At 41.8% G+C, this 24,640-nt stretch overlaps 1 protein-coding gene across 1 annotated transcript in view; it reads left to right on the top strand.

The window, feature by feature from the left end:
- The first annotated feature begins 360 nt into the window (after positions 1-360).
- Positions 361-24,640, top strand: part of phgdh (phosphoglycerate dehydrogenase) — a 77,689-nt gene continuing 53,409 nt past the window's right edge. Inside the window, exons 1-6 of the mRNA XM_070875697.1 lie at positions 361-543; positions 3,563-3,714; positions 4,567-4,632; positions 14,237-14,291; positions 14,980-15,078; positions 21,536-21,668. Of these exons, the coding sequence (XP_070731798.1) occupies positions 409-543; positions 3,563-3,714; positions 4,567-4,632; positions 14,237-14,291; positions 14,980-15,078; positions 21,536-21,668 (640 nt within the window). The 5' untranslated portion in view covers positions 361-408. The remainder of the gene's footprint in view (positions 544-3,562; positions 3,715-4,566; positions 4,633-14,236; positions 14,292-14,979; positions 15,079-21,535; positions 21,669-24,640) is intronic.

Here is a 24,640-nt window from a genome sequence, read left to right as displayed (position 1 = left end):
GAACTTGTAATGTAAATCCATCCCAAATACAAGTCTTTCGCAAAAAATAACCTCCAAATAAAAGAGGACACTTATTTTAGCACTACTTTCACAAAATATCGGTGAGTGAAAATGTGGTAACTGGAACAATATTTAAAGTTCAGTACCTAATAATCGAATATTTATTCCGCAATTTGCTAACTCTGTTTACAATCAACAAATTGCTGTTTAGAATGGAAATATATAAATTACCATCGCATCAATCAGCAGATTCATTCCCGATTTGTTGATTTATAAGTACGTGTCTGAATTTGTTTGGCATACACTTTACATAACTCGACGAAGGGCGGGGTGAGGCAGCTTTTCAAAGCCGAGACCGGTGACCACGTGTTCAGTTTTGATCCCGCGAAGGCAAAGTTGGAAAGAAAGATGGCTTTTTCAGTTCGTAGACTCCTCATCAGTGAGAGTGTAGATGCCAGTTGCAAGAAGATTCTCGAAGAAAATGGAATCGAAGTGGTTGAGAAGAAAAGTATGACCAAGAACGAACTGCTCGCGGAAATTAAGGTATTATTCCAAGTCCTAAAATCTTCTCGTTGAAATAATATCTGCGGGTCTCGTGATGGAGTATGAAGTGGCGGCTCAGATTGTTGCAGACTCGGCGCTGTGGCCGGGCAGTGTGGTGTTCATACTGCTGCTGGTATTGAGGGAGGGGGGCGGGGGTACATTTCGGTATTGGTATTGCGAAAGACAACTGTGGAGAAACTACAACTTCGTTCATCCTGTGTGATGCAAATAAATGCCAGAGCTGGGATCGAACGAGGGCGCAGGCTCGAGCCATTGGTGCAGTTGTACCTTTTTATATATTGGGATAACTTTATTTGTTGGGTGGTGGCTGTACCTGATGGCGCGGCTCCGGCTTCGGCTTCAGGCTCCGGCATCACGCATCTCTTTTCTGATGCAACAGCGCCGAGAGGTTTCTGAGCACAAACCGGCAGGGAAGCAGTGGGCTGGCCTCCAACCATAAATAGAGGCAATTGAAAGGTTTTTAAATATAACTCTATTTAAGACTATTGCAGTGTGAGAATTGCGAATTAAAGCTAAACTTAAAGCAATGTTTGGAGAGGGTTTTTTTTAAAGTAATTCTAAAATGGCTTTAATATGAACTGTCGCGTTTTTGGAAAAGAGTATAATCATTGTTAACTTTGCTTATATATCGAATGATTTGCTGAAAGCATAGTTTCTATTGGTGGAATCCAAATCAAAGCGAAGTAAACCGAAACATTTTTAGTTTCTGCTTCAAACTCGTATTATAATTGCAAGTTAAGTTAATTGAAGATGGAAACTTCTCCCAAACATACCAGCCAGCAGTTGCACAGATTACATCGTTGAAGGCTGTTTTCGTGCATTTCTCATTTTGAACTACCATCAAAATGAAGTAACGTCAATCCCATATCTCCCATAATTTAATGTAAATCCCGCAAGCCTTCCTTCTTTATCTGCTCTCTCATTTTCTATTCATTTTTCTAATGTAATTTTATCGTTGCCTGCACTATCCCTGGGTTAGGTAAATTGAGCTCAGCCTATTGCTAATATTTCCTTGACTGTTGGATGTGAAGAATGTTGATTTTGTTTGTTGCTTCTTCTCTCCCTTCCCCTGGAAAATGCACAAATTCACCCACTCCCTGGCAGAAGCAGTTGAAGGATCAACCTACATACAGTACCACAGCAACCTCTTGCTTTGCCTCATTTTTCTTTCCTATGTGTTTCCCTTTTCTTATTTCCATTTTCTTTTATTTTCTCTTCCCAATCTCATTGTTAGACACTTGGCTCACCTGCCAATGAATATGTATGGTTTTGCAGCATCAATAAGCACTGCTTAATGGTACCCTAGCTGTTCCTGTTGCATTACATTCTAAATATTTAACTGCCAATTGAATATGGAAACATAACTAGGAACAGCTGCTCAACACTAACAACCATAAATTTGCATTACCTGTATTGAAGTGAGTGTAATTGTATAAACCGTAGTCAAATTATTTTTACAATACCACTAAAATTGAGTTTAAAATATTACAGAAAGGTGTGAAAACTGTGCTCTGCAATGCAATTTGGCAAACTTTTTAAAAAAGGAGGGAGAGAGAAAATGGGTAATTATAGACCGGTTAGCCTGACATCAATAGTGGGGAAAATGTTGGAATCGATCATTAAAGATAAAATAGCGCATTTGGAAAGCAGTGACAGGATCGGTCCAAGTCAGCATGGATTTATGAAAGGGAAATCATGCTTGACAAATATTCTGGATTTTTTTTTGAGGATGTAACTAGCAGAGTGGACAAGGGAGAACCAGTGGATGTGGTGTATTTGGACTTTCAAAAGGCTTTTGACAAGGTCCTGCACAAGAGATTAGTGTGCAAAATCAAAGCACGTGGTATTGGGGGTAATGTACTGATGTGGATAGAGAACTGGTTGGCAGACAGGAAGCAGAGAGTCGGGATAAACTGGTCCTTTTCAGAATGGCAGGCAGTGACTAGTGGAGTGCCGCAGGGCTCAGTGCTGGGACCCCAGCTCTTTACAATATACATTAATGATTTAGATGAAGGAATTGAGTGTAATATCTCCAAGTTTGCAGATGACACTAAACTGGGTGGCGGTGTGAGCTGTGAGGAGGACGCTATGGCTGCAGGGTGACTTGGACAGGTTAGGTGAATGGGCTAAGGCATGGCAGATGCAGTATAATGTGGATAAATGTGAGGTTATCCATTTTGGGGGCAAAAACACGAAGGCAGAATATTATCTGAATTGCGGCAGATTAGGAAAAGGGGAGGTGCAACGAGACCTGGGTGTCATGGTTCATCAGGCATTAAAAGTTGGCATGCAGGTACAGCAGGCAGTGAAGAAGGCAAATGGCATGTTGGCCTTCATAGCTTGGGGATTTGAGTATAGGAGCAAGGAGGTCTTACTACTGTTGTACAGGGCCTTGGTGAGGCCGCACCTGGAATATCGTGTTCAGTTTTGGTCTCCTAACCTGAGAAAGGACGTTCTTGCTATTGAGGGAGTGCAGCGAAGGTTCACGAGACAGATTCCAGGGATGGCTGGACTGATGTATGAGGAGAGACTGGATCAATTGGGCCTTTATTCACTGGAGTTTAGAAGGATGAGAGGGGATCTCATAGAAACTTAAGCTTCTGACAGGACTGGACAGGTTAGATGTGGGAAGAATGTTCCCGATGTTGGAAGTCCAGAACCAGGGGACATAGTCTTAGGATAAGGGGTAGGCCATTTAGGACTGAGATGAGGAGAAACTTTTTCACTGAGTTGTTAACCTGTGGAATTCCCCACGGCAGAGAATTATTGTTGACAGTTCATTGGATATATTCAAGAGGGAGTTAGATATGGCCCTTGCGGCTAAAGAGACCAAGGGGTATGGAGAGAAAGCAGGAAAGGGGTACTGAGGTGAATGATCAGTCATGATATTGAATGGCAGTGCAGGCTCGAAGGGCTGAATGGCCTACTCGTGCACCTATTTTCTATGTTTTGAATACAGAATCAAATGAGCGTGCTAATGTATTTCTATTATTATTAGGACTATGACGGGCTTATAATCCGTTCTGGAACAAAGGTTACTGCAGATGTCATAAATGCTGCAAAGAATCTGAAGATAATAGGTAGAGCTGGAACTGGAGTGGATAATGTGGACGTAGATGCATCAACAAGGAATGGAATCATTGTGATGAAGTATGAATAATGAAATCGCGTCTAAAACTTCAAATATGCTGAGCAAATGACAGATTTGCACAGCATCTGCCTGAAAACATGAATAGCTTTGCCATAATAGATGCAAAAATGCATTTTGTTTTTAACATCTAATTGTGATTGATATCCTTATTAGCCATATTTAAAGCTCAGGAATTACTTGGATATGTATTTTACTGGTTTCCCCATGTCCTAGCTAAAATATTTAGTTAAATGTTATCATTTTGAGAATAAAACATTTTATTCTCGCAGGAGCTTGTAATCTAGGTGCTGCTTATGTATTAGCCTGGTTTTGTTCTTTATAACCAAGACTTATTTAAACTTTTACTGAAAAGTAATTAGGAGGTTACATTAGCAGGGGTTCCTTTGCTTCCAGATCCAGGATGTTAATCCTTTGAGTACTGAAAACCATTGCAATTTGCTAAATATATACTAGTCTTCCAGCACGCACCTTAGGTTGATATGTGACAGACAGCCTCTTTTTTTTTAAACTATCAATTCTGACCAGATGTAAAGGAAGAACACCGGGTTAAGATCGGGTCCAAATGAACAAATTATGGAAACTGAGTTTTTCTGCCACAAAATTTGATTTTGTTGGATTTTTCAAATGAAATAAATACAACTGGAAAAGGACCATTTATAGCGAATCACCACAGAGCAATATTTCTCAATACTGAAATATCAAAGCTAATGAAGTAGAAATAGAGAAATGCATTTTTAATTTACATTCTTCAAACAAGCTAATTCATGTTTTTACCTTGGCAAAAGCCTACTACTCCAATCTCCAAAAGATATTAGTAACAATTAATATTAATCCTATTTTTTTCTTCAAAGCACACCAAATGGGAACACGATCAGTGCTGCTGAAATGACTTGTGCAATGATCATGTGCCTGGCCAGGTAAGATTACGCAAACAAACAAAATTAAGTTATTGAACCAAGGCACTGTTGAGTTACAAAAAAAAACCAAAATAAAATGTCATAACATAAGAAATAGGAACAGGAGTAGGCCCTACGGCCCCTCGAGCCTGCTCTGCCATTCAATACAATCATGGCTTATTAGTCGGGAAATTGTGTTGGGGAAATTGATGGGATTGAAGGCCAATAAATCCCCAGGGCCTGATGGACTGCATCCCAGAGTACTTAAGGAGGTGGCCTTGGAAATAGCGGATGCATTGACGGTCATTTTCCAACATTCCATTGACTCTGGATCAGTTCCTGTCGAGTGGAGGGTAGCCAATGTAACCCCACTTTTTAAAAAAGGAGGGAGAGAGAAAACAGGGAATTCTCGACCGGTCAGCCTGACCTCAGTAGTGGGTAAAATGATAGAATCAGTTATTAAGGATGTCATAGCAGCGCATTTGGAAAGAGGTGACATGATAGGTCCAAGTCAGCATGGATTTGTGAAAGGGAAATCATGCTTGACAAATCTTCTGGAATTTTTGAAGGATGTTTCCAGTAGAGTGGACAAGGGAGAACCAGTTGATGTGGTGTATCTGGACTTTCAGAAGGCTTTCGACAAGGTCCCACACAAGAGATTAATGTGCAAAGTTAAAGCACATGGGATTGGGGGTAGTGTGCTGACATGGATTGAGAACTGGTTGTCAGACAGGAAGCAAAGAATAGGAGTAAATGGGGACTTTTCAGAATGGCAGGCAGTGACTAGTGGTGTACTGCAAGGTTCTGTGCTGGGGCCCCAGCTGTTTACACTACATTAATGATTTAGACGAGGGGATTAAATGTAGTATCTCCAAATTTGCGGATGACACTAAGTTGGGTGGCAATGTGAGCTGCGAGGAGGATGCTATGAGGCTGCATGGGTTAGGTGAGTGGGCAAATGCATGGCAGATGAAGTATAATGTGGGTAAATGTGAGGTTATCCACTTTGGTGGTTAAAAACAGAGCGACAGACTATTATCTGAATGGTGACAGATTAGGAAAAGGAGAGGTGCAACGAGACCTGGGTGTCATTGAAGGTTGGCATGCAGGTACAGCAGGCGGTTAAGAAAGCAAATGGCATGTTGGCCTTCATAGCGAGGGGATTTGAGTACAAGGGCAGGGAGGTGTTACTACAGTTGTACAGGGCCTTGGTGAGGCCACACCTGGAGTATTGTGTACAGTTTCGGTCTCCTAACTTGAGGAAGGACATTCTTGCTATTGAGGGAGTGCAGCGAAGGTTCACCAGACTGATTCCCGGGATGGCAGGACTGACCTATCAAGAAAGACTGGATCAACTGGGCTTGTATTCACTGGAGTACAGAAGAATGAGAGGGGATCTCATAGAAACGTTTAAAATTCTGATGGGTTCAGACAGGTTAGATGCAGGAAGAATGTTCCCAATGTTGGGGAAGTCCAGAACCAGGGGTCACAGTCTAAGGATAAGGGGTAAGCCATTTAGGACCGAGATAAGGAGAAACTTCTTCACCCAGAGAGTGGTGAACCTGTGGAATTCTCTACCACAGAAAGTTGTTGAGGCCAATTCACTAAATATATTCAAAAGGAGTTAGATGAAGTCCTTACTACTAGGGGGATCAAGGGGTATGGTGAGAAAGCAGGAATGGGGTACTGAAGTTGCATGTTCAGCCATGAACTCATTGAATGGGGGTGCAGGCTAGAAGGGCTGATTGGCCTACTCCTGCACCTATTTTCTATGTTTCTATGGCTGATCTGATCATGGACGCAGCTCCACTTCTCTACCCGCTCCCCTTATCCCCTTATCATTTAAGAAACTGTCTATTTCTGTCTTAAATTTATTCAATGTTCCAGCTTCCACAGCTCTCTGAGGCAACGAATTCCACAGATTTACAACCCTCAGAAGAAATTTCTCATCTTTTAAACATGCCCTCTAGTTCTAGTCTTCCCCCATCAGTGGAAACATCCTCTCTGCATCCACCTTGTCAAGCCTCCTCATAATCTTATACGTTTCGATAAGATCGCCTCTCATTCTTCTGAATTCCAATGAGTAGAGGCCCAACCTACTCAACCTTTCCTCAAGTCAACTGTCTCATCCCTGGAATCAACCTAGTGAACCTTCTCTGAACTGCCTCCAAAGCAAGTATATCCTTTTGTAAATCTGGAAACCAAAACTGCATGCAGTATTCCAGGTATGGCCTCACCAAAACCTTGTATAGCTGTAGCAAGACTTCCCTGCTTTTATATTCCATCACCTTTGCAATAAAGGCCAAGATACCATTGGCCTTCCTGATCACTTGCTGTACCTGCATACCATCCTTTTGTTTTTCATGCACAAGTACCCCCAGGTTCTGCTGTACTGTGGCACTTTGCAATCTTTCTCCATTTAAATAATAACTTGCTTTTTGATTTTTTTCTGCCAAAGTGCATGAACTCACACTTTCCAACATTATACTCCACCTGCCAAATTTTTGCTCACTCACTTAGACTGTCTGTCCTTTTGCAGATTTTTTGTGTCCTCCTCACGTTGCTTTTCCTCCCATCTTTGTATCGTCAGTAAACTTGGCTACGTTACACTCAGTCCCTTCTTCCAAGTCGCTAAAATAGATTGTAAATAGTTGGGGTCGCAGCACTGATCCCTGTGGCATCCCATAGTTACTGGTTGCCAACCAGAGAATGAACCATTTATCCTGACTCTCTCTTTGTTAGTTAGCCAATCCTCTTGTCTTCCTACTACTGATACATTGCAGTCCATATACTACAAATCAGTTCCTAATGTGTGTGGCTCAATGCTAGTGTCCTTATGATAATCATCTAGATTCTGTTATCTGGAATGGTAACAGTAGCAAAGTTGGAATGGAAATGTAAAGTGTTATTTAGTTTGATTGGAACACAAAGTTTCACTTTTAAAATGTTAATTATGTTCATTGAAAAGTTATTTTCTTTGCTTTCTCTTACTTTATTTAATCTGATTAATTTTCTCAAATAATTCCTAACTGAGGATGTAATGTCTAGATTTATATGACACCTTTTTGGGGAAAAATGAAGGCGATCTTGTTTTCTTAATGGATTTCCAGTACCTTGCATCAAACCATTAGCTAGCTAAGAAGGCACTTGCTCTGTCTTTGCTGCATAGCAGCCAGCTATAGTGAACCACACAAGCTGCCATGAGTCACAAGAGAGCAGCCATGAATTACTTTCCCTTCTAATGAATAAAATATCTATCACTGTCATTATCTCTGATGAGCTCAACATCTCTCATTGCTAACATGGCTGAAGTTAAGAACTTTTAATTATTGGCTCAAATTTTATATAGGAACTCCTCTTATACAGCAACTTGTATCTATAAAAACACCTTTAATGTACTAAAGCATCCCAGGGTACTTAACAGCAGCATTATAAAACAAAATTTGACACTAAGCCACATGAGGTATTGGGGCAGATGACCAAAAGCTTGGTCAAAGAAGTAGTGTCTTAAAGGAGGAAAGATATTTGGAGAGGAAATTTCAGAGCTTAGGCCATTGGCAGCTGAAGGCATGGCCACCAATGGTCCAGTGATTTTAAAATTGGGGATGCTCAAGAGGCTGGAATTACAGGAGTGGGGATGGTTGTGGGGCTGGAGGAGATGGAACGATTTGGGGGGGAAAAAAAGGATGAAAATTTTAAAATCGAGGCATTGGCTCCTGGTTAAGCAATGTAGGTCAGCGAGCACAGGGGTGACGGGTGAATGGGACTTGATGCAAATTAGGACACGGGCAGCTGAGTTTTAGATGACCTCAAGTTTATGTGGGAGGCCTGCCAGGAGTGTGTTGTAACAGTCAAGTCTAGAGGTAAAGGCATGGATGAGAGTTTTAGCAGCGGATGAGCTGAGGCGGGGCGGAGCCAGATGATATTCCAGAGGTGGAAATAGGCGGTCTTAATAATGGCACGGATATGTGGTTGGCAGCTCATTACGGGTTCAAGTACAGCACCAAGGATGCGAACAGTTTGTTTCAACTTCAGACAGTTGCCAGGCAGAGAGACTATGTCAGTGGCTTGGGAACAGAATTTGTGGTGGGACCGAAGACAATGGCTTCGGTCTTCCTAATAGTTGGAGAAATTTTTGCTGATCCAGTACTGGATGTTGAACAAGCAGTCTGACAAGTTAGAGGCAGTGGAGGGGTCGAGAGACTTGGTGATGTGGTAGAGCTGGGTGTCGTCAGTATACATGTGGAAACTGAAGCTGTGTTTTCATATCATGTTGTCGAGGGACTGCATGTAGATAAGAGGGAGCCAAGGTTAGATCCTTGAGGGACTCCAGTGGTGGTAATGCAGGAAGAAAAGCCATTGTAAGTGATTCTCTGGCTATGATTAGATAGATAAAAAGGAACCAGAGTGCAGTCACACCCAGTTGTAGAGAATGTATTTTACTACCTGCATACTGCCACCCCTGCATTATGCTCTGCTTATAAAGATTTTAAAATAATTTTTAATTGAGCATTGGAAGGTACATGTGTTTTGCTCTTTTTTGTCTAGTTTTGGATAACATTATGATCAGGGTATCCAGATGCTCTTTGCAGGAGACTTTGGAAATGGCAAAAGTTGAGGTTTGGGCGGCTGTTCTTTGTAGAATTTGGAATTGGGTGTGAGGTGTCATTGCTTTTTCTCATCCCACCCACGGAACAGTCCAACCGCTCTCTAGTTGGGTGGGGTGGAGAGGAGGACGAGGATAAGGCCCAATTCTTCCCAGTTCCAGATAAGTTCACACTTTAGCTTCTCAAATCAGCATTTATTCCACACACATTTTATCCACATTTACTGGGAGATATAACTGATGTGCTACAGTAGGGGATACACCTCTTTGACAGTAGTGAGAATTGTGTTAACATGAGCTGCTAGGATTTGATAGATGGTGGTCCACACGGGCTCAGGAGACTAACAATTAAGTGCTTTTTTTGGTCTTGGAACCAGTTTTCAGTAGTACCAACAAAGGAACAGGAGTAGGCTCTCAAGTCAGTTTTGCTGTTCAATGCGATCACAGCTGATCTGTATCCTAACTCCATTTACCTGCCTTGGCTCCATATCCCTCAGTACCCTTTGCTGGTTAGTTTTCCTGGAATATCAGTTATATTATCCTCTTCCTCTACTGTGAAGACTGACAGTAATTATTCAACAAGTCTGCCATTTCCTTTTATTTGTAATGTTATCCACATCTGCTTTTAAAGGACCCATATTACCCTTGACTATCCTTTTTCTAATGTAATTGCAAAAACACTTTGTTAATCTTGATATCTCTCAAATTTCAGGATTGCACTCTTGAATTTATATTTCCTCATTCTACCAAAATGTATCACTTTGCACTTTTCTGTGTTAAACTTCATCTGCCACATGTCAGCCCATTTCATCAGCCTGTCTATGTCGTCTTGAAATCTATCACTATCCTCCTCACTCTTCACTATACTTCCAAGCTTTGTGTCATCTGCAAATTTTGAAATTGTGCCCTGCACACTCAAGTCGATGTCATTAATATACATCAAGAAAAACAGTGGTCCTAGAATCGATCTCTAGGCAACACCACTATATACCTTCCTCCAGTCTGGAAAAACAACCGTTCACCACTACCGTTTCCTGTCACTTAGCCAATTTCGTATCCATGCTGCCACTGTCCCTTTTATTTCACTGGCTTCAACTTTGCAGGCAAGCCTATTATGTGGCACTTTGTCAAACGCCTTTTGGAAATCCATGTACGCCTTCAACCGCATTGCCGTCATCAACCCTCTGTTACCTCATCAAAAAACTCGATCAAGTTGGTTAAACATGATTTGCCTTTAACAGATCCGTGCTGGCTTTCCTTATTTAATCCACGCTTTGTTCAAGTGACTGTTAAATTGCCCTGATTATTGTTTCTAAAAACTTCCCCACTACTGAGGTTAAACTGACTGGCATGTAGTTGCTGGGTTTATCTTTACACCCTTTTTTTTTTGCAAAGGTGTAATATTTGCAATTCACTAGTCCTCTGGTACCACCCCTGTTTCTGAAGGGGATTGGAAGATTATAGCCAATTCCTCTGTGATTTCTTCCTTTTATACTTCCCTCAGCGACCTAGGATGCATCCCATCCAGTCCTGGTGACTTAACTACTTTAAGTACAGCCAGTCTTTCTAGTACCTCCTCTATCGATTTTTATCCCATCCAGTATCTCTCTTTTACCTCCTCCTTCACTGTCTATGACAGCATCTTCCTTGGTGAAGACAGATGCAAAGTGCTCATTTAGCATCTCTGCCTCCATGCGTAGGTCTTTTTGGTCCCTAATTGGCCCCACCCCTCTTACTACCCTTTTACTATTTATATGCCTACAGAAGACTTTGGATTACTTTTTATTTTAGCTGCTGTTCTATTCTCATACCCTCTCTATCCCTCATTTTTTTTTCACTTTTCTCCTGAGCTTTCTATATTTAGCCTGATTCTCAGATGTATTCTCAACCTGACATTTGTCATACATGCTCTTCTTTTTTTTTCTGTTTCATCTTACTCTCTATCTCTTGTCATCCAAAGAACTCTGACTTTAGTTGCCCTACCATTCCCCCCAGTGGGAATGGACCTCGACTGTTTCCGAACTATTTCCTCTTTAAAGGCAGCCCATTGTTCCATTACAGTTTTGCCTGCCAATCTTTGATTCCAATTTACCCAGGCCACATCCGTTCTCATCTCACTGAAATTGACTTTCCTCCAATTAAGTATTTTTACTCTAGATTGTTCCCTGTCTTTTTTTCCATAGCTAATCTAAGCCTTTTGATACTATGATCACTGTTCCCTAAATATTGACCTACTGACACTTGACCGAACCTCATTCCCCAGAATCTGATCCAGCAATGCCTCCTTCCTCGTTGGTTGGACCGGAAACATACTGATCCAGAAAATTCTTCTGAGCACACTTATTACTATCCCAGTCTATATTAGGATAGTTGAAGTCCTCCATTATCACTGCTCTATAGTTCTTGCATCTCTCTGTAATTTCTCTGCAAATTTGCTCCTCCATATTTTTCCCACCACTTGGTGGCCTATAGAATATGGCCAGAGACCGCCCTAAGTGGAGGAAGAGCAAGCGGGAGGGCGCTGAGTAACTCAAGTCTCGTCGCCGAGAGCATGCAGAAAGCAAGCGGAAGGAGCATGCGGCAAACCAGATTCCCCACCCACCCTTTCCTTCAATGACTGGTCTGTCCCACCTGTGACAGAGACTCATTCCCGTATTGGACTATTTAGTCACCTGAGAACTCACTTTTAGAGTGGAAGCAAGTCTTCCTCAATTTCAGGGAACTGCCTATGATGGCACTTCTATTATTTTTTAACTCTTGTCATATTGATTCTGTCCTTGACCCTCCAGGACATTCCCCCCTCTCCAGCACTAACATTCTCCTTACCCAATACTGCCACACCAGCTGCTATCTTTCCTTCCCTTTGCCTATCTTTTGGAAAGGTGAGTTCAAATCCCACCACGGCAATTGGGGAATTTAAATTCAGTTAATAAAATAAATCTGGAATAAAAAGCTAGTGTCGGTAATGGTGACCATGAAACTACTGGATTGTTTTTTTTAAAAAAAAACATCTGCTTCACTAATGTCCTTTTTAGAGAATGAAATCTGCCCTTATCGGTCTGGTCTTGATGTGCGTCCAGACCCACAGCAACGTGGTTGACTCTTAACTGCCCTGTGAAATGGCTTAGCAAGACACTCAGTTGTATTCAAGAAAGCAGCTCACCACCACCTTCTGGAGGGTAATTAGGGATGGGCAATAAATGCTGGCCTTGCCAGCGATACCTACATCCTGAGAATAAAAAGGTAGAGCCTTGGCCATATATACTGGTCTTGTATTAAGCTAAATTATTTTTTGAACACTTCCCACTCTTCATCTATAGTTTTATCCAATAACAGTTTGCTGTCTCTGTCTCATCCTGGGGCTTGACAAGGTGGATGCAGAGAGGATATTTCCACTCATATGGGAAACTAAAACTAGGGGTAATAGTCTCTCAGAATAAGGGGCCGCCCATTTAAAACTGAGATGAGGAGAAATTTCTGAGGGTTGTAAATCTATGGAATTCTCTGGAGACTGGGTCATTGATTATATTTAAGGCGGTGATAGACAAATTTTCAGTGATAAGGGAGTAAAGGACTATGGGGAGTGGAGCTGAGTCCATGATCAGATCAGCCATGATCTTATTAAATGGTGGAGCAGGCTCGAGGGGCCAAATGGCCTACTCCTGCTCCTATTTCTTATGTTCTTAAAGTTAACCTCACCAGAGTCTAGAATCTTGGTAACTGTGCCTATGTTTCTCCTTTTCAAACTTAACATTGAATTTGATCATATGATCATGTGGATAAATGTTCCCTTACTGTTAGATTATTAACTAAATCTGGATCATTACTAAATCTAGTATGGCCTGCCTTCTTGGTTCTAGAACATATTGCTCCAAAAAACTATCTTGAATGCACTCGAAATTTGCTACCTTTCTGATGAGCTACTCTGCTCTTCTGAATCTATAAGAAATGAAAGTCTCCCAGAAAGCAGGTTCCATCAGTGTTTGTATCCTTCTGGCTATAATCTAGCATTTAGCATCCAGGTAGTGTGGAATTTGATGGTTATTCTATCCTTTATGTATGATTTTTGAGATGGGTTTTCATTTTGATTTAATGAGGCCCAATGTCCAAATTTCACTTTATCTTCTGTCATTCGGTTGGCAGTCTCGGGCTTGATCTCTAATGTCCCTTAGATTTTCTCTGTTTTTTGTTGGGATAACTGTCCAGTTTTGATCCCCTCACATGGTGGGGGATATTCAGGCCCTGAAAAAAAAATTCAGAGAAGGGCCACTAGATTGCTAGCGAGTTTAAGGGTCCTTACTTATCAGGACAGGTTTAGAGAGCTGGGAAGTTTTAATTCTGAGGAGGATAGACTTCATGGGAATATAATTTGAGGTCTTTGAAAGTAAATATGCATTTGATTCTGTCCATGTGGTTACGTTACTTGATCTAGATAGGCAGATGAGAACTAGGAACATCAATACAGGTTACAAAAGGAAAGAGTTAAATTAGGTGCTAGGAAGTGTATATTTTGAGTGGTAAACCTCTTGAATAAGTTGCCAATATGTGCAGTGAGTGTGGATTCAAAAGGCAACTGGACAGGTTTCTGCAAGTGGAAGCTGTCATAAGTTAAAGAAGGTAGGTGGGTTTACTGGGATAATGGTATGAGTCACCATGATCTCTTGGAGCTTGGTTGATTGCCTGCAGAGGTCAGAGTTTTTGCCTAAATTAGCCTATGAATTTTTTTTATTTTGCCTCTCCCAGGGGATTGCACAACTGCGGGGGTGGGATGTGTTTAATGGTGTGTGCAGGTTGCATCATGTGGGATGGCACAGGTAGACGAGCTGGTCTTCTGTCTGCCTTTTTATATGTTCATGCTATTTTTAAGCTCTTTTTCTAACAATGGACATTAACTTGGTCCAATTCTATTGTCTTATGCTGATGTACTGCCAACTAGTTTGATTTTAGTAAAGGTTTACGGCATTGTTTTCTGCTTTTCAGCTGTGATAAATTGAAATAAGATTTAATTTGTTATTGTAGGCAAATTCCACAGGGAACTGCTTCCATGAGAGCTGGAAACTGGGAGAGAAAGAAGGTGAGGTAGAGGTATGAATGGGTCAAATACACACAAGCAAGTGAACTGAAAATTTGCTCAATATAACTGATTACTGTAATTTTGATACTTTGCCAATGGGCTGTTGACTAGAAATCTCTCGATTGATCAGTCAATGTTTCTGTGATCAAATATAATTTTAACAGTATTTTTTTCTGGACTGGGAAATTATACTGGGGTTGTGGGGGGGCAATAATAATGAAAAGTTATTGGCTGGTCAGTGTACTCCTAGTTGTTACCAGATGGGTCCAATGGTCTATGCTTTTAATTGTTTTCAGCTGTGCTGTGATGGGACATTACAGTTTGCCACAGTGGTTTGGATGAAGAGGGGATGAAAATCACGCTGTTCATTATTCAGTAGCCTTGTTGAAATGTGCACATGCATTGATGTCGGGTGAGGATAGGATCAGGCTTGGCTGTAATGTCCCCTGCATCCTAATGTCTCAGTAGTATGCTGTCACCTAAAGCTTGGGCAACACACGTAGAATTCTCCATTGATGGGCTGCTGATTAAGCATTCCTCACGTGAATCTCTGTTTTCAGGAAAGGAAGGTAGAACATAGGAGAAAATACAAACAGCAGGAGATGTATTAGTCATATTTTCCCTGTTTTAAAGTTCACTCTAAAATATGTGACTTAACCACATTATCTTCATCTTCATTTCTTTATAGTTCATGGGCATGGAGCTATATGGGAAAACCCTTGGAATTGTGGGACTTGGAAGAATTGGCAAGGAAGTAGCAACTAGAATGCAATCATTTGGAATGAAGGTATGGTGAGACACAAGAAATTAACCATTTACAGTAAAATAATAAAAAAATCAGCCTTACTAATAACACTTTGGTTAATGATGAGCTGTGTAGTCTTATAGGTGAACAAACAAAATCTCCCCTTTTTTCTTCAGAGGCAAAACTACAGAAAATTAATAGGAAAAGAGTGATGTGCAGCCCATGCTCCAAATATATGATAGTCCAGTGGAAAACCAGTGCTGTGACGACTGGAATGAGGTGGGGAGGGAAAGGAAGCCTGTGCTTCAGTGGTTAATTTTTTAAAAACAGACAATAATCCTCTACTACAACAATTTGCATTTATACAGCATTTTTAATAGAAAAATGGTCCAAAATACTTGAGGCATAAGAAAAATGGATGCCAAGCCAAAGAAAGATTAGGAGGAGTGACCAAAGCTTGGTCAGAGATGGGCTTTAAGGAAGTTCTTAAGAGGAAAGGAAACTGAAGATTTGGAGGGATTAGCGGAAGGCACAGCTGCCAATGATGTGGCAAAGGGGGAGGGGATGCACAAGAGACTGGAGTCTGGGCACTGATTAAGTGAACTGCTCTGCCCCAGATGGTGTTGAGCTTCGAGTGTTATGGCTGTTCTGATCCAGGCGAGTGTTCCATCACACTCCTAACATAAGCCTTGTACATTGGAGCCCAGAAGAGGTGAGGGCCCAGGGGCAGCACAGGCCAGCCCACACTGTGAGATGTGTGCACACTAGGTCTGTGCAGCAGAGCTGGTCTCCAGTCGTCTTGGTTAATCCTACCACTGGACCAAGACCCAGCTCTGTCAAGCCCGTGTGATGGCTGGCGTGGAAGCAAGTCATCCTCGTTTCGAGGGATTGCCTATGATGATGACATTAATTTGTTCCCTTGACACCTAGAAACAGCTGGCCAATGCCCAACATGGTTTCATTTACTAAATCTCTAACCAAGCATGATGTAAAACTCTATTGCAGCTTCTGCATTTTCAAGCTGTTCAAATACTTCCGCTGTCACAGCTCACTCATTTAGACTTGTTACAAATGTTTTTACTGGCAACAAATTCAAGATTCAAATACAAATGCAGACTTGTCTAAGTATGACAGTTTTCAAGTGTTCTACACCAAATGAGATTGTGCTAACAGCGTATCAATAGTGGGTAGTAGATGGAACCGTGCAGAACATAGCTGGTTTTAAGGACAAAGAAAGCAAATTAATTTTATTTGCAATTATGATTCCAGAAATAAATAATGTAACAGACTGTAGCATATTCAAGACATTGATACCTGAGCTTGCTATCTTAATCCAGATTGCATGCAACAATAGCAAGTGCAAACATAATAAGGAATCAATATATTTAAAATTGTATCTAATTTTTTTAAATGCTAGTGATTTTTAGAAGGAAAATGCTCCATTCTATGCTGAATCAGGATATGCAAAGGGTTTTGATTTAGCATGCCTAAGAGACAATTAATACCATCTGAATTTTTTTTTCGTTTGTGACGTCAAACAAGCATTTTATTTCCAATAGTGACTTTACTCTTTGTTTATATTTGTGCATTCATGCTGAAAGGAAGAATTTTTGCTTCATTAGGAATTAAACAATCTTTGCATGCAGGATTCAAGAATAAAACAATATTGTCAAACTGCTTTCTGACAAGTTATTAGGATGTCCCTTTAAAATTCAGAATATAGGGCCCAAGTTTCCATACGATAAAAAACAGGTGCTCCTCCGAGCTGGGTGCCCGTTTTCAAGCCGGAAAAAAAATGCGCGATTCTGGAGCGCCCTGCAGCTCCATGTCTGCTTGGCGCGGCGCCCAGGGGGGCGGAGCCTACACTCGCGCCGATTTTGTAAGTGGGAGGGGGCGGGTACCATTTAAATTAGTTTTTTTCCTGCCGGCAACGCTGCGCGTGCGCGTTGGAGCATGCGCGCACGCGCAGTGTGAAGGAAACATTGGCACTCGGCCATTTTTGTAGTTCTTTGTAGCTGTTTAATTTTTGAACATTTTTTAATAAAAGCACATTGCCATCAGCACTGAGGCTTCTTGCAGCAGTGAGAAGGCTGCAGGAAGCCTCAAAGTTGAGCGCAGCTGTTCTCTTCCCCCCCCCCCCCCCCCCCCGGCGGGAACAAACGGCTGCTCTCCTCCTCTCTTTTTTTTTATTTCCCCCCCCCCCCCCCCCGCAGCATTCTCCCTGGCTCAAGCACTTTCACGCAGGTAGGAAGATGGTTTATTTAATCTTTTCTTTGCTTATAAATTTTTATTCAGGTTGGATTTATTTGTATAAGTATAAATAAGGATTTATTATAGAATTTAGTGACTTCCTTCCCCCCCCCCCACCTCGTTCTGGACGCCTAATTTGTAACCTGCGCCTGATTTTTTTAATGTGTAGACAAGGTTTTTTCAGTTCTACAAAAATCTTCACTTGCTCCATTCTAAGTTAGTTTGGAGTACGTTTTCACTGTGGAAACTTTGAAATCAGGCGTCAGTGGCTGGACACGCCCCCTTTTTGAAGAAAAAATTCTGTTCCAAAGTGGAACTGTTCTACCTGACTGGAACTGTTCTACCTGACTAGAACTGCAGAAAAAAAAAATGTGGAGAATTGCGATTTCTAAGATAGTCCGTTCTCCACCAGTTGCTCCTAAAAATCAGGCGCAAATCATGTGGAAACTTGGGCCCATAGTGGTTAATGTGTGTTGGAAGGGGAAGGCATCCAAGCCTAATGCTGCCCTAATCCTGCTTTTAGGAAGCAGTTTTGACATCACCATCACCCACTGTACATTCTGTTTGGAGAAGGGATGTTTCATAATTTGAATAGCACATAAGTTGTACAGTGCAAATATACACTGAAATGGAAAACATAATAAAATTCTCATTTTCTAAGGGTGTATTTGCTTTCCTGTGCCACAAGTTAGTTTGAGGTGCGGGGTTTTGTGATAGAGCGTTGAATACTCAAACCTGACTGATCATTTCTTATGCGTTGTTTCTTTATATGAGGACATTAAACTTTCTAAAATTTACTTGAAATAAACAATGTAATGTCACAAAATAGAATATCAAACATTGACACCTGTTAAAACTGAATTTCAGTAGGCTGATGTATTGAATTTTAATTTCTGTGCTAAAAGTGGAAATGTTCCCTTTAAGTCATGTTATAGTAGAATGTAGCCAATGTCAATAAGGGAGCATTGCTAATCAACTGTTTACTTCGTGTCAATACCCTGATTGTTAAATGCTCATGATTAATCCGATTTGAATGATCATGACACTTAACTTTCGCTGCTAAGTATAGCCTTTGCTTATTGCATTATCATAAGATTCTGAAAGACTTCCAAGACATGTTGACCTGAGGGCTTATCTTCATGAAGCTTGTTGACTCTACTTATCCAAATAGCATAGCATGAGTAAATAATGCGCAACTGAACTTATGGCAGCTTCACCCAGAGTTACCTGGGGATGATAAACTGGTATAATATATATAAAAATAAGCGAGAGACCATTTAAACAGACCCATTTGCTGAATTTGGTTTCTCTTTTGCGGTAAAATAAGATGCATCTTCCATTATACTGAGCTAAAATTTGGTATCATTCCCTGGTATCAAATAGTACTACAATTAAAAGACGAATAAAAGAAACTTAGATATGGAATTAGTCACATTTCATGGCTGAGTGTCAACCAAGTGCTGAACTGTAGCAGAAGCATTGGCCGACCATAGATTTTCAGCTTTCTTCACAGACAAGCCCAAAATTAATTTTAAATGGATCATAAAATATGTGTTTGGTTCTAAATGACTAGCCCCAGAATTTTCACGCGTGCAAATTTTCTACAAATGGAAATTTTGGAAGTCTGATTTAATCACTCAAGCTGTGCTATTATTCAAACTGCAGCTGGAACTTTCTGAAATCTGAATTCTAAAATGCCATTGTTATCTCCTGGGGTAACACAACTCGTAGTGATGCCGTCGTCATTCTCTGTTTTTCACAGCAAAAGTGTGAACAATGCTACCATTGAAACATTCTGAAAGTAAAATAAGCAGCCTGTAATGCTTTTAATCTGTTGTGATAAAATATACGACTGAATGATATGAAAACAAATATTCTATTATTGTGGATAAATATTGCCATGAGCTAAGGGTTCTCCAAAACTGAACTATAATTCAGTAATCTATGCCAACATCCCATATCTTTTGTAGTTACTGATACACAAAGATTCTCATTCATTGAACATAAAAACAAAAACTGACATTTTATTTGTACCACAAAATACTGTACTAGATAAGGTTAATGATTCTGATCATGTAGAAATTGGGTGAAAAAAAGAACGCTGCACCTATTATCAGCCATGGCTCAGTTGGTAGCGTGCTCTCCTGAGTCAGAAGGTTGTAGTTCAAGCCCCACTCCAGAGACTTGAGCACATAATCCAGGCTGACACTCCCAGTGCCGTACTGAGGGAGCGCAGTACTGTTGGAGGTGCCATCTTTCAGATGAGATGTTAAACCACAGGTCGACATAAAAGATTCCATGGCACTATTTAGAAGAAAACCAAGGGAGTTCTCCCTGGTGTCCTGGCCAATATTTATCTGTCAACCAACATCACTAAAACAGGTTATCTGGTCATTATCACATTGCTGTTCGTGGGAGCTTGCTGTGCACAAAATGGCTGCCATATTTGCTACGTTACATCAGTAACTGCACTTCAAAGGTACTTCATTGGCTGTAAAGCACTTTGGAACATCCTGAAGTCGTGAAATGCATCATATAAATGCAATTCTGTTTTTCTGTCTGTCGCTAGTTTTTGAATGCTAGATTGTTGAGTACTATGGACTTCATAATATCTGCATTTTTTTAATCCAGTCTGCTGTAAAGCATTCTTGCATTCCTACTGTAAGTAGTGGATAAGCAGACTACACTTCTAACAGTGCTTTCTTTGTGCTTGTGCATGCCAGAGTCACATTCAGAACTACTAACTAGACCGAGATCTGGTATTTTTAGCACTTTGTTTCAAATGTGAGGGTTTCATAATTGGAGTATTCATGAAGTTGATTTGTGAACTCTTAAATGTAAAAAGTTAATGGATTTCTTAGTCTCAAAGCTTGAGACCATCTAGTCACTCCCTCCTCCCTCCCATATCTCTGCCCTGATCTTGGCCCAAAGTTTACTGACTTTGTCAATGCCTCCCTCTGCTTGGGTTCTGACTTCCATTATCCCTCCCTTCTGCATCCTACCTTTGGTCAAAAAGCCTTCAGCTATCTCAGCCACACACTTTGGATTGCTCTCCCTGCATTTCTCTGTCTCTCTCCTTCAAAAGCCAACTTATTTGATCTCTCCTTTGGTCACTACCCCTAACCCTTCATTACTTCTTGGTATCTGGTTATTTTCATCTCTGAAGCACATTTGAAATGTTTTATTGCATTAAAGGTACTATGGGCCCAAGTTTCCACATGATTAAAAAACGGGCGCCCCTCCGAGCTGGGCGCCCGTTTTTCGCACCTAAAACGGCGCCTAAAAAAAAAGGCGGTTCTGCAGCTCCTTGTCTGCCTGGCGCGGTGCCCAGGGGGGGCGGAGCCTGCACTCGTGCCGATTTTGTAAGTGGGAGGGGGTGGGTACTATTTAAATTAGTTTTTTTTCCTGCCGGCAACGCTGCGCGTGCGCGTTAGAGCGTTCGCGCACGCGCAGTGTGAAAAAAACATTGGCACTCGGCCATTTTTGTAGTTCTTTGTAGCTGTTTAATTTTTGAAATTTTTAAAATAAAAGCACATCAGCACTTGCAGCCTTCTCACTGTCTTCCCCCCCCACCCCCCCCCCCCCCCTTCACGGGAAAGAACGGGCGCCTCAGGCTGATTGCAGCATTCTCTGTGCCTGAAGCACTTTCACTCAGGTAGGAAGATGGTTTATTTAATTTTTTCTTTGCTTATAAATATTTATTCAGGTTGGATAATATTTGTAGAAGTATAAATAAGGATTTATTGTAGAATTTAATGACTTCCCTCCCCCCCCACCTCGTTCTGGACGCCTAATTTGTAACCTGCGCCTGATTTTTTTAATATGTTGAACAGGATTTTTTCAGTTCTACAAAAATCTTCACTTGCTCCATTCTAAGTTAGTTTGGAGTACGTTTTCACTGTGGAAACTTTGAAATCAGGCGTCAGTGGCCGGACACGCCCCCTTTTGAAGAAAAAATTCTGTTCCAAAGTGGAACTGTTCTACCTGACTAGAACTGCAGAAAAAAAAAATGTGGAGAATTGCGATTTCTAAGATAGTCTGTTCTCCACCAGTTGCTCCTAAAAAATCAGGTGCAAATCATGTGGAAACTTGGGCCCAATAAGTTGTAGTCTTCTAGACATTCAAATAAATACAATTTAACTGCTGGAGATCTCCTATTTTATGTTGTACCCAATGCAGATTTGGGGTCTGAGATAAGTTGAAAAGTTTCCAAAGAATTGAGCACAAATACATTTTGGTATTGTTTCAGACCATGGGCTATGATCCAATAATTCCTGCTGAAGTGGCAATTACCTTTGGAGTAGAATTTGTGGCTCTGGATCATCTCTGGCCGCAGTGTGACTTCATCACTGTCCACACTCCTTTAATGCCATCTACCAAAGGTAAGTAAATGTTTGGTGCCACAAAGTGTTGCACATTGATTTTAACAGGATATTTTCATTTGAGTGTTCGGCCAGAAGTTTAAAAGTTTATGCAAGTGATACAGAAATTATTTTAAATACTCAGCTCAATGGAGGCCTACCATGTCAGCCACTCCAGTAACATCACCATCAGGGAAATCTCAGGGTTTAAAAAAAAAATGCAATGAACTTTTGAACAATATATGCTCTGCTTGGATATTTTATATCCCTTTAAAAAGCATGATAGATTTTAAGTGATCTGGGTTAAAGAGAAAAAACAGAAGTTCTGGAAACTGAAATAAGACTAGAAAATTCTGGAAATGCACAGCATGTTGGTCAGCATCGAGAGAGGGAAAAGCAGATTAATGTTTCGGCCAAAGCTCTACTACCAAAACATAAACTCATCTTTTTATAAGTTGTTGACCAACCAGATGAGTATTATGAGTATTTTTTATTCTGAATACGTTGCCTGTAAAAGTTGAGACTTTTAATTTTCTCTTTATTTAAAGTCAAGGTTAAGTGCCAAATCCCATTGTGCAGGATACACCAAGTTTGAAACTAATAATAAAAGAGAAGACAAGGCAAATCAGGAAACTGTGATTTAGGTGACTAAAACCAAGGGTTTTAAAAGCTTGAAGATTGGAAGGAAAGAAATACTGAATTAAGTAAAGAATTCCACAGTTTTGAAGTCCGAAGCAATTAGTTAGTGGAGATTATGTGGTTAAATCTTGCTTGCAACACAGTGAGGATATAGGGAGAAAGAAGATTGTTTTATTGTGTTCCGAACACAGATGAGACTGCACACATGGAGATTAAAGTAACAGTGACCTCAGTCTTTATTAAGACACTCCAGAGTGAGGAACAGGCCTTAGGGGCTGGCCTATATACAATGCTCCCAGAGATGCTGGGATCCCTTTGGACTTCAGGGGATGCGCTCCCTGTTGGCGGAACATGGGAGTGCATGCTTTACAGATACACAACATCACTCACCCCGGCCCCCCCCCCCCCCCAAAGTCAAAGTGAAAACTATTTACATGGTGAGGCGGTCGGGAGCCTTTCATTTCCCTGGTGGACCGCCTCGGTACAAATGTCTGTTCTGGTGTGTTGGCTGTGCCCTTGCTGGGCTGGCGTGTTGTTGGCCCTGCAGGGCTGCTGGGTGAGCCTGGCCTTGCTGGGCTGTTGGGCGTGATGGGTTCGATTTTCTGGTCCGGGGTGGTGTCATTGATCCTTTGGGTGTGTGTTGTGGGCTCGAAAAAGGTGGTGTCTGCTGTGGGTTGTTCAGGGCAGTCTGTGAACCGCAGCCTCGTTTGGTCCAGGTGCTTTCTGCAAATTTGTCCATTGTCTAGTTTGACTACAAACACCCTACTCCCTTCTTTAGCTATCACCATGCCCGTGATCCACTTGGGACCATGTCCATAGTTTAGCACATACAGAGGGTCAGTCAGATCAATTTCCCGTGACAGTGACGTAACCATCGTTTACATTTTGTTGCTGCCGCCTGCTCTTTACCTGATCATGCAGGTTGAGGTGAACCAGCGAGCATCTGGTTTTAAGTGTACTTTTCATGAGTAGCTCAGCCAGGGGCACCCCTGTGAGCGAGTGGGGTCTCGTGCAGTAGCTGAGCAGTACTCGGACAGGCGGGTTTGGAGTGAGCCTTCTGTGACTCATTTAAGGCTCTGTTTGATGGTTTGTACTGGCTGCTCTGCCTGCCCATTGGAGGCTGGTTTAAACGGGGCTGAGGTGACATGTTTGATCCCATTGCGGGTCATGAATTCTTTAAATTCGGCACTGGTGAAACATGGCCCGTTGTCATTGACCAGTATGTCAGGCAGGCCGTGGGTGGCAAACATGGCCCTCAGGCTTTCAATGGTGGCGGTGCTTCCCGACATTATTTCACATTCAATCCATTTTGAAAAAGCATCCACCACCACCAGGAACATTTTACCAAGAAACAGGCCTGCATAGTTGACATGGATCCTCGACCATGGTCTGGAGGGCCAGGACCACAAACTTAGTGGTGCCTCTCTGGGTGCGTTGCTCAGCTGAGCACACACACGGCATTGCCGTACACATGACTCTTAAGTCAGAGTCGATACCGGGCCACCACACGTGGAATCTGGCTTTCGCTTTCATCATTACTATACCCGGGTGTGTGCTGTGGAGATCCGAGATGAACGTCTCCCTGCCCTTTTTGGGTAGCACTACACGGTTACCCCACAACAGGCAGTCTGCCTGAATAGACAGCTCGTCCTTTCGCCACTGGAACGGCTTGATTAGCTCTTGCATTTCAACGGGGATGCTGGCCCAGCTCCCATGCAGTACACTTTTTTACTAGGGACAGCAGAGGATCTTGGCTTGTCCAAGTCCTAATTTGGCAGGCCGTGACAGGTGATTTATCATTTTCAAACTCTTCCATGACCATCAACAAGTCTGCGGGCTGCGCCACCATCAACAAGTTTGCAGGCTGCGCCATTTCCATCCTCGTGGTGGGCAATGGTAGCCGACTGAGAGCATCTGCACAGTTCTCGGTGCCTGGCCTGTGGTGGATGGTATAGTTATACGCTGATAGCGCGAGTGCCCACCTTTGTATGCGGGCTGAGGCATTAGTATTTATCCCCTTGTTTTCAGCGAACAGGGATATGAGGGGCTCGTGATCGGTTTCGAGCTCAAATTTGAGGCCAAACCGGTACTGATGCATTTTCATTACCCCGAACACACACGCTAATGCCTCTTTCTGAATCGTGCTGTAGGCCCTCTCGGCCTTGGACAAGCTCCTGGAGGCATAGGCGACAGGTTGCAACTTCCCCGCAACGTTAGCTTGTTGTAATACACATCCGACTCCGTACGACGACGCATCACATGCTAGCACAAGTCTTTTACACGGGTTATACAATACAAGCAGCTTGTTGGAGCATAAAATGTTTCTGGCTTTCTCAAAAGCAATTACTTGTTTT

This window comes from Pristiophorus japonicus, chromosome 3 (genome assembly GCF_044704955.1).
Source record: "Pristiophorus japonicus isolate sPriJap1 chromosome 3, sPriJap1.hap1, whole genome shotgun sequence".
NCBI classification, from domain to species: domain Eukaryota; kingdom Metazoa; phylum Chordata; class Chondrichthyes; family Pristiophoridae; genus Pristiophorus; species Pristiophorus japonicus.
This window is presented reverse-complemented; position numbering and strand designations above follow the sequence as displayed.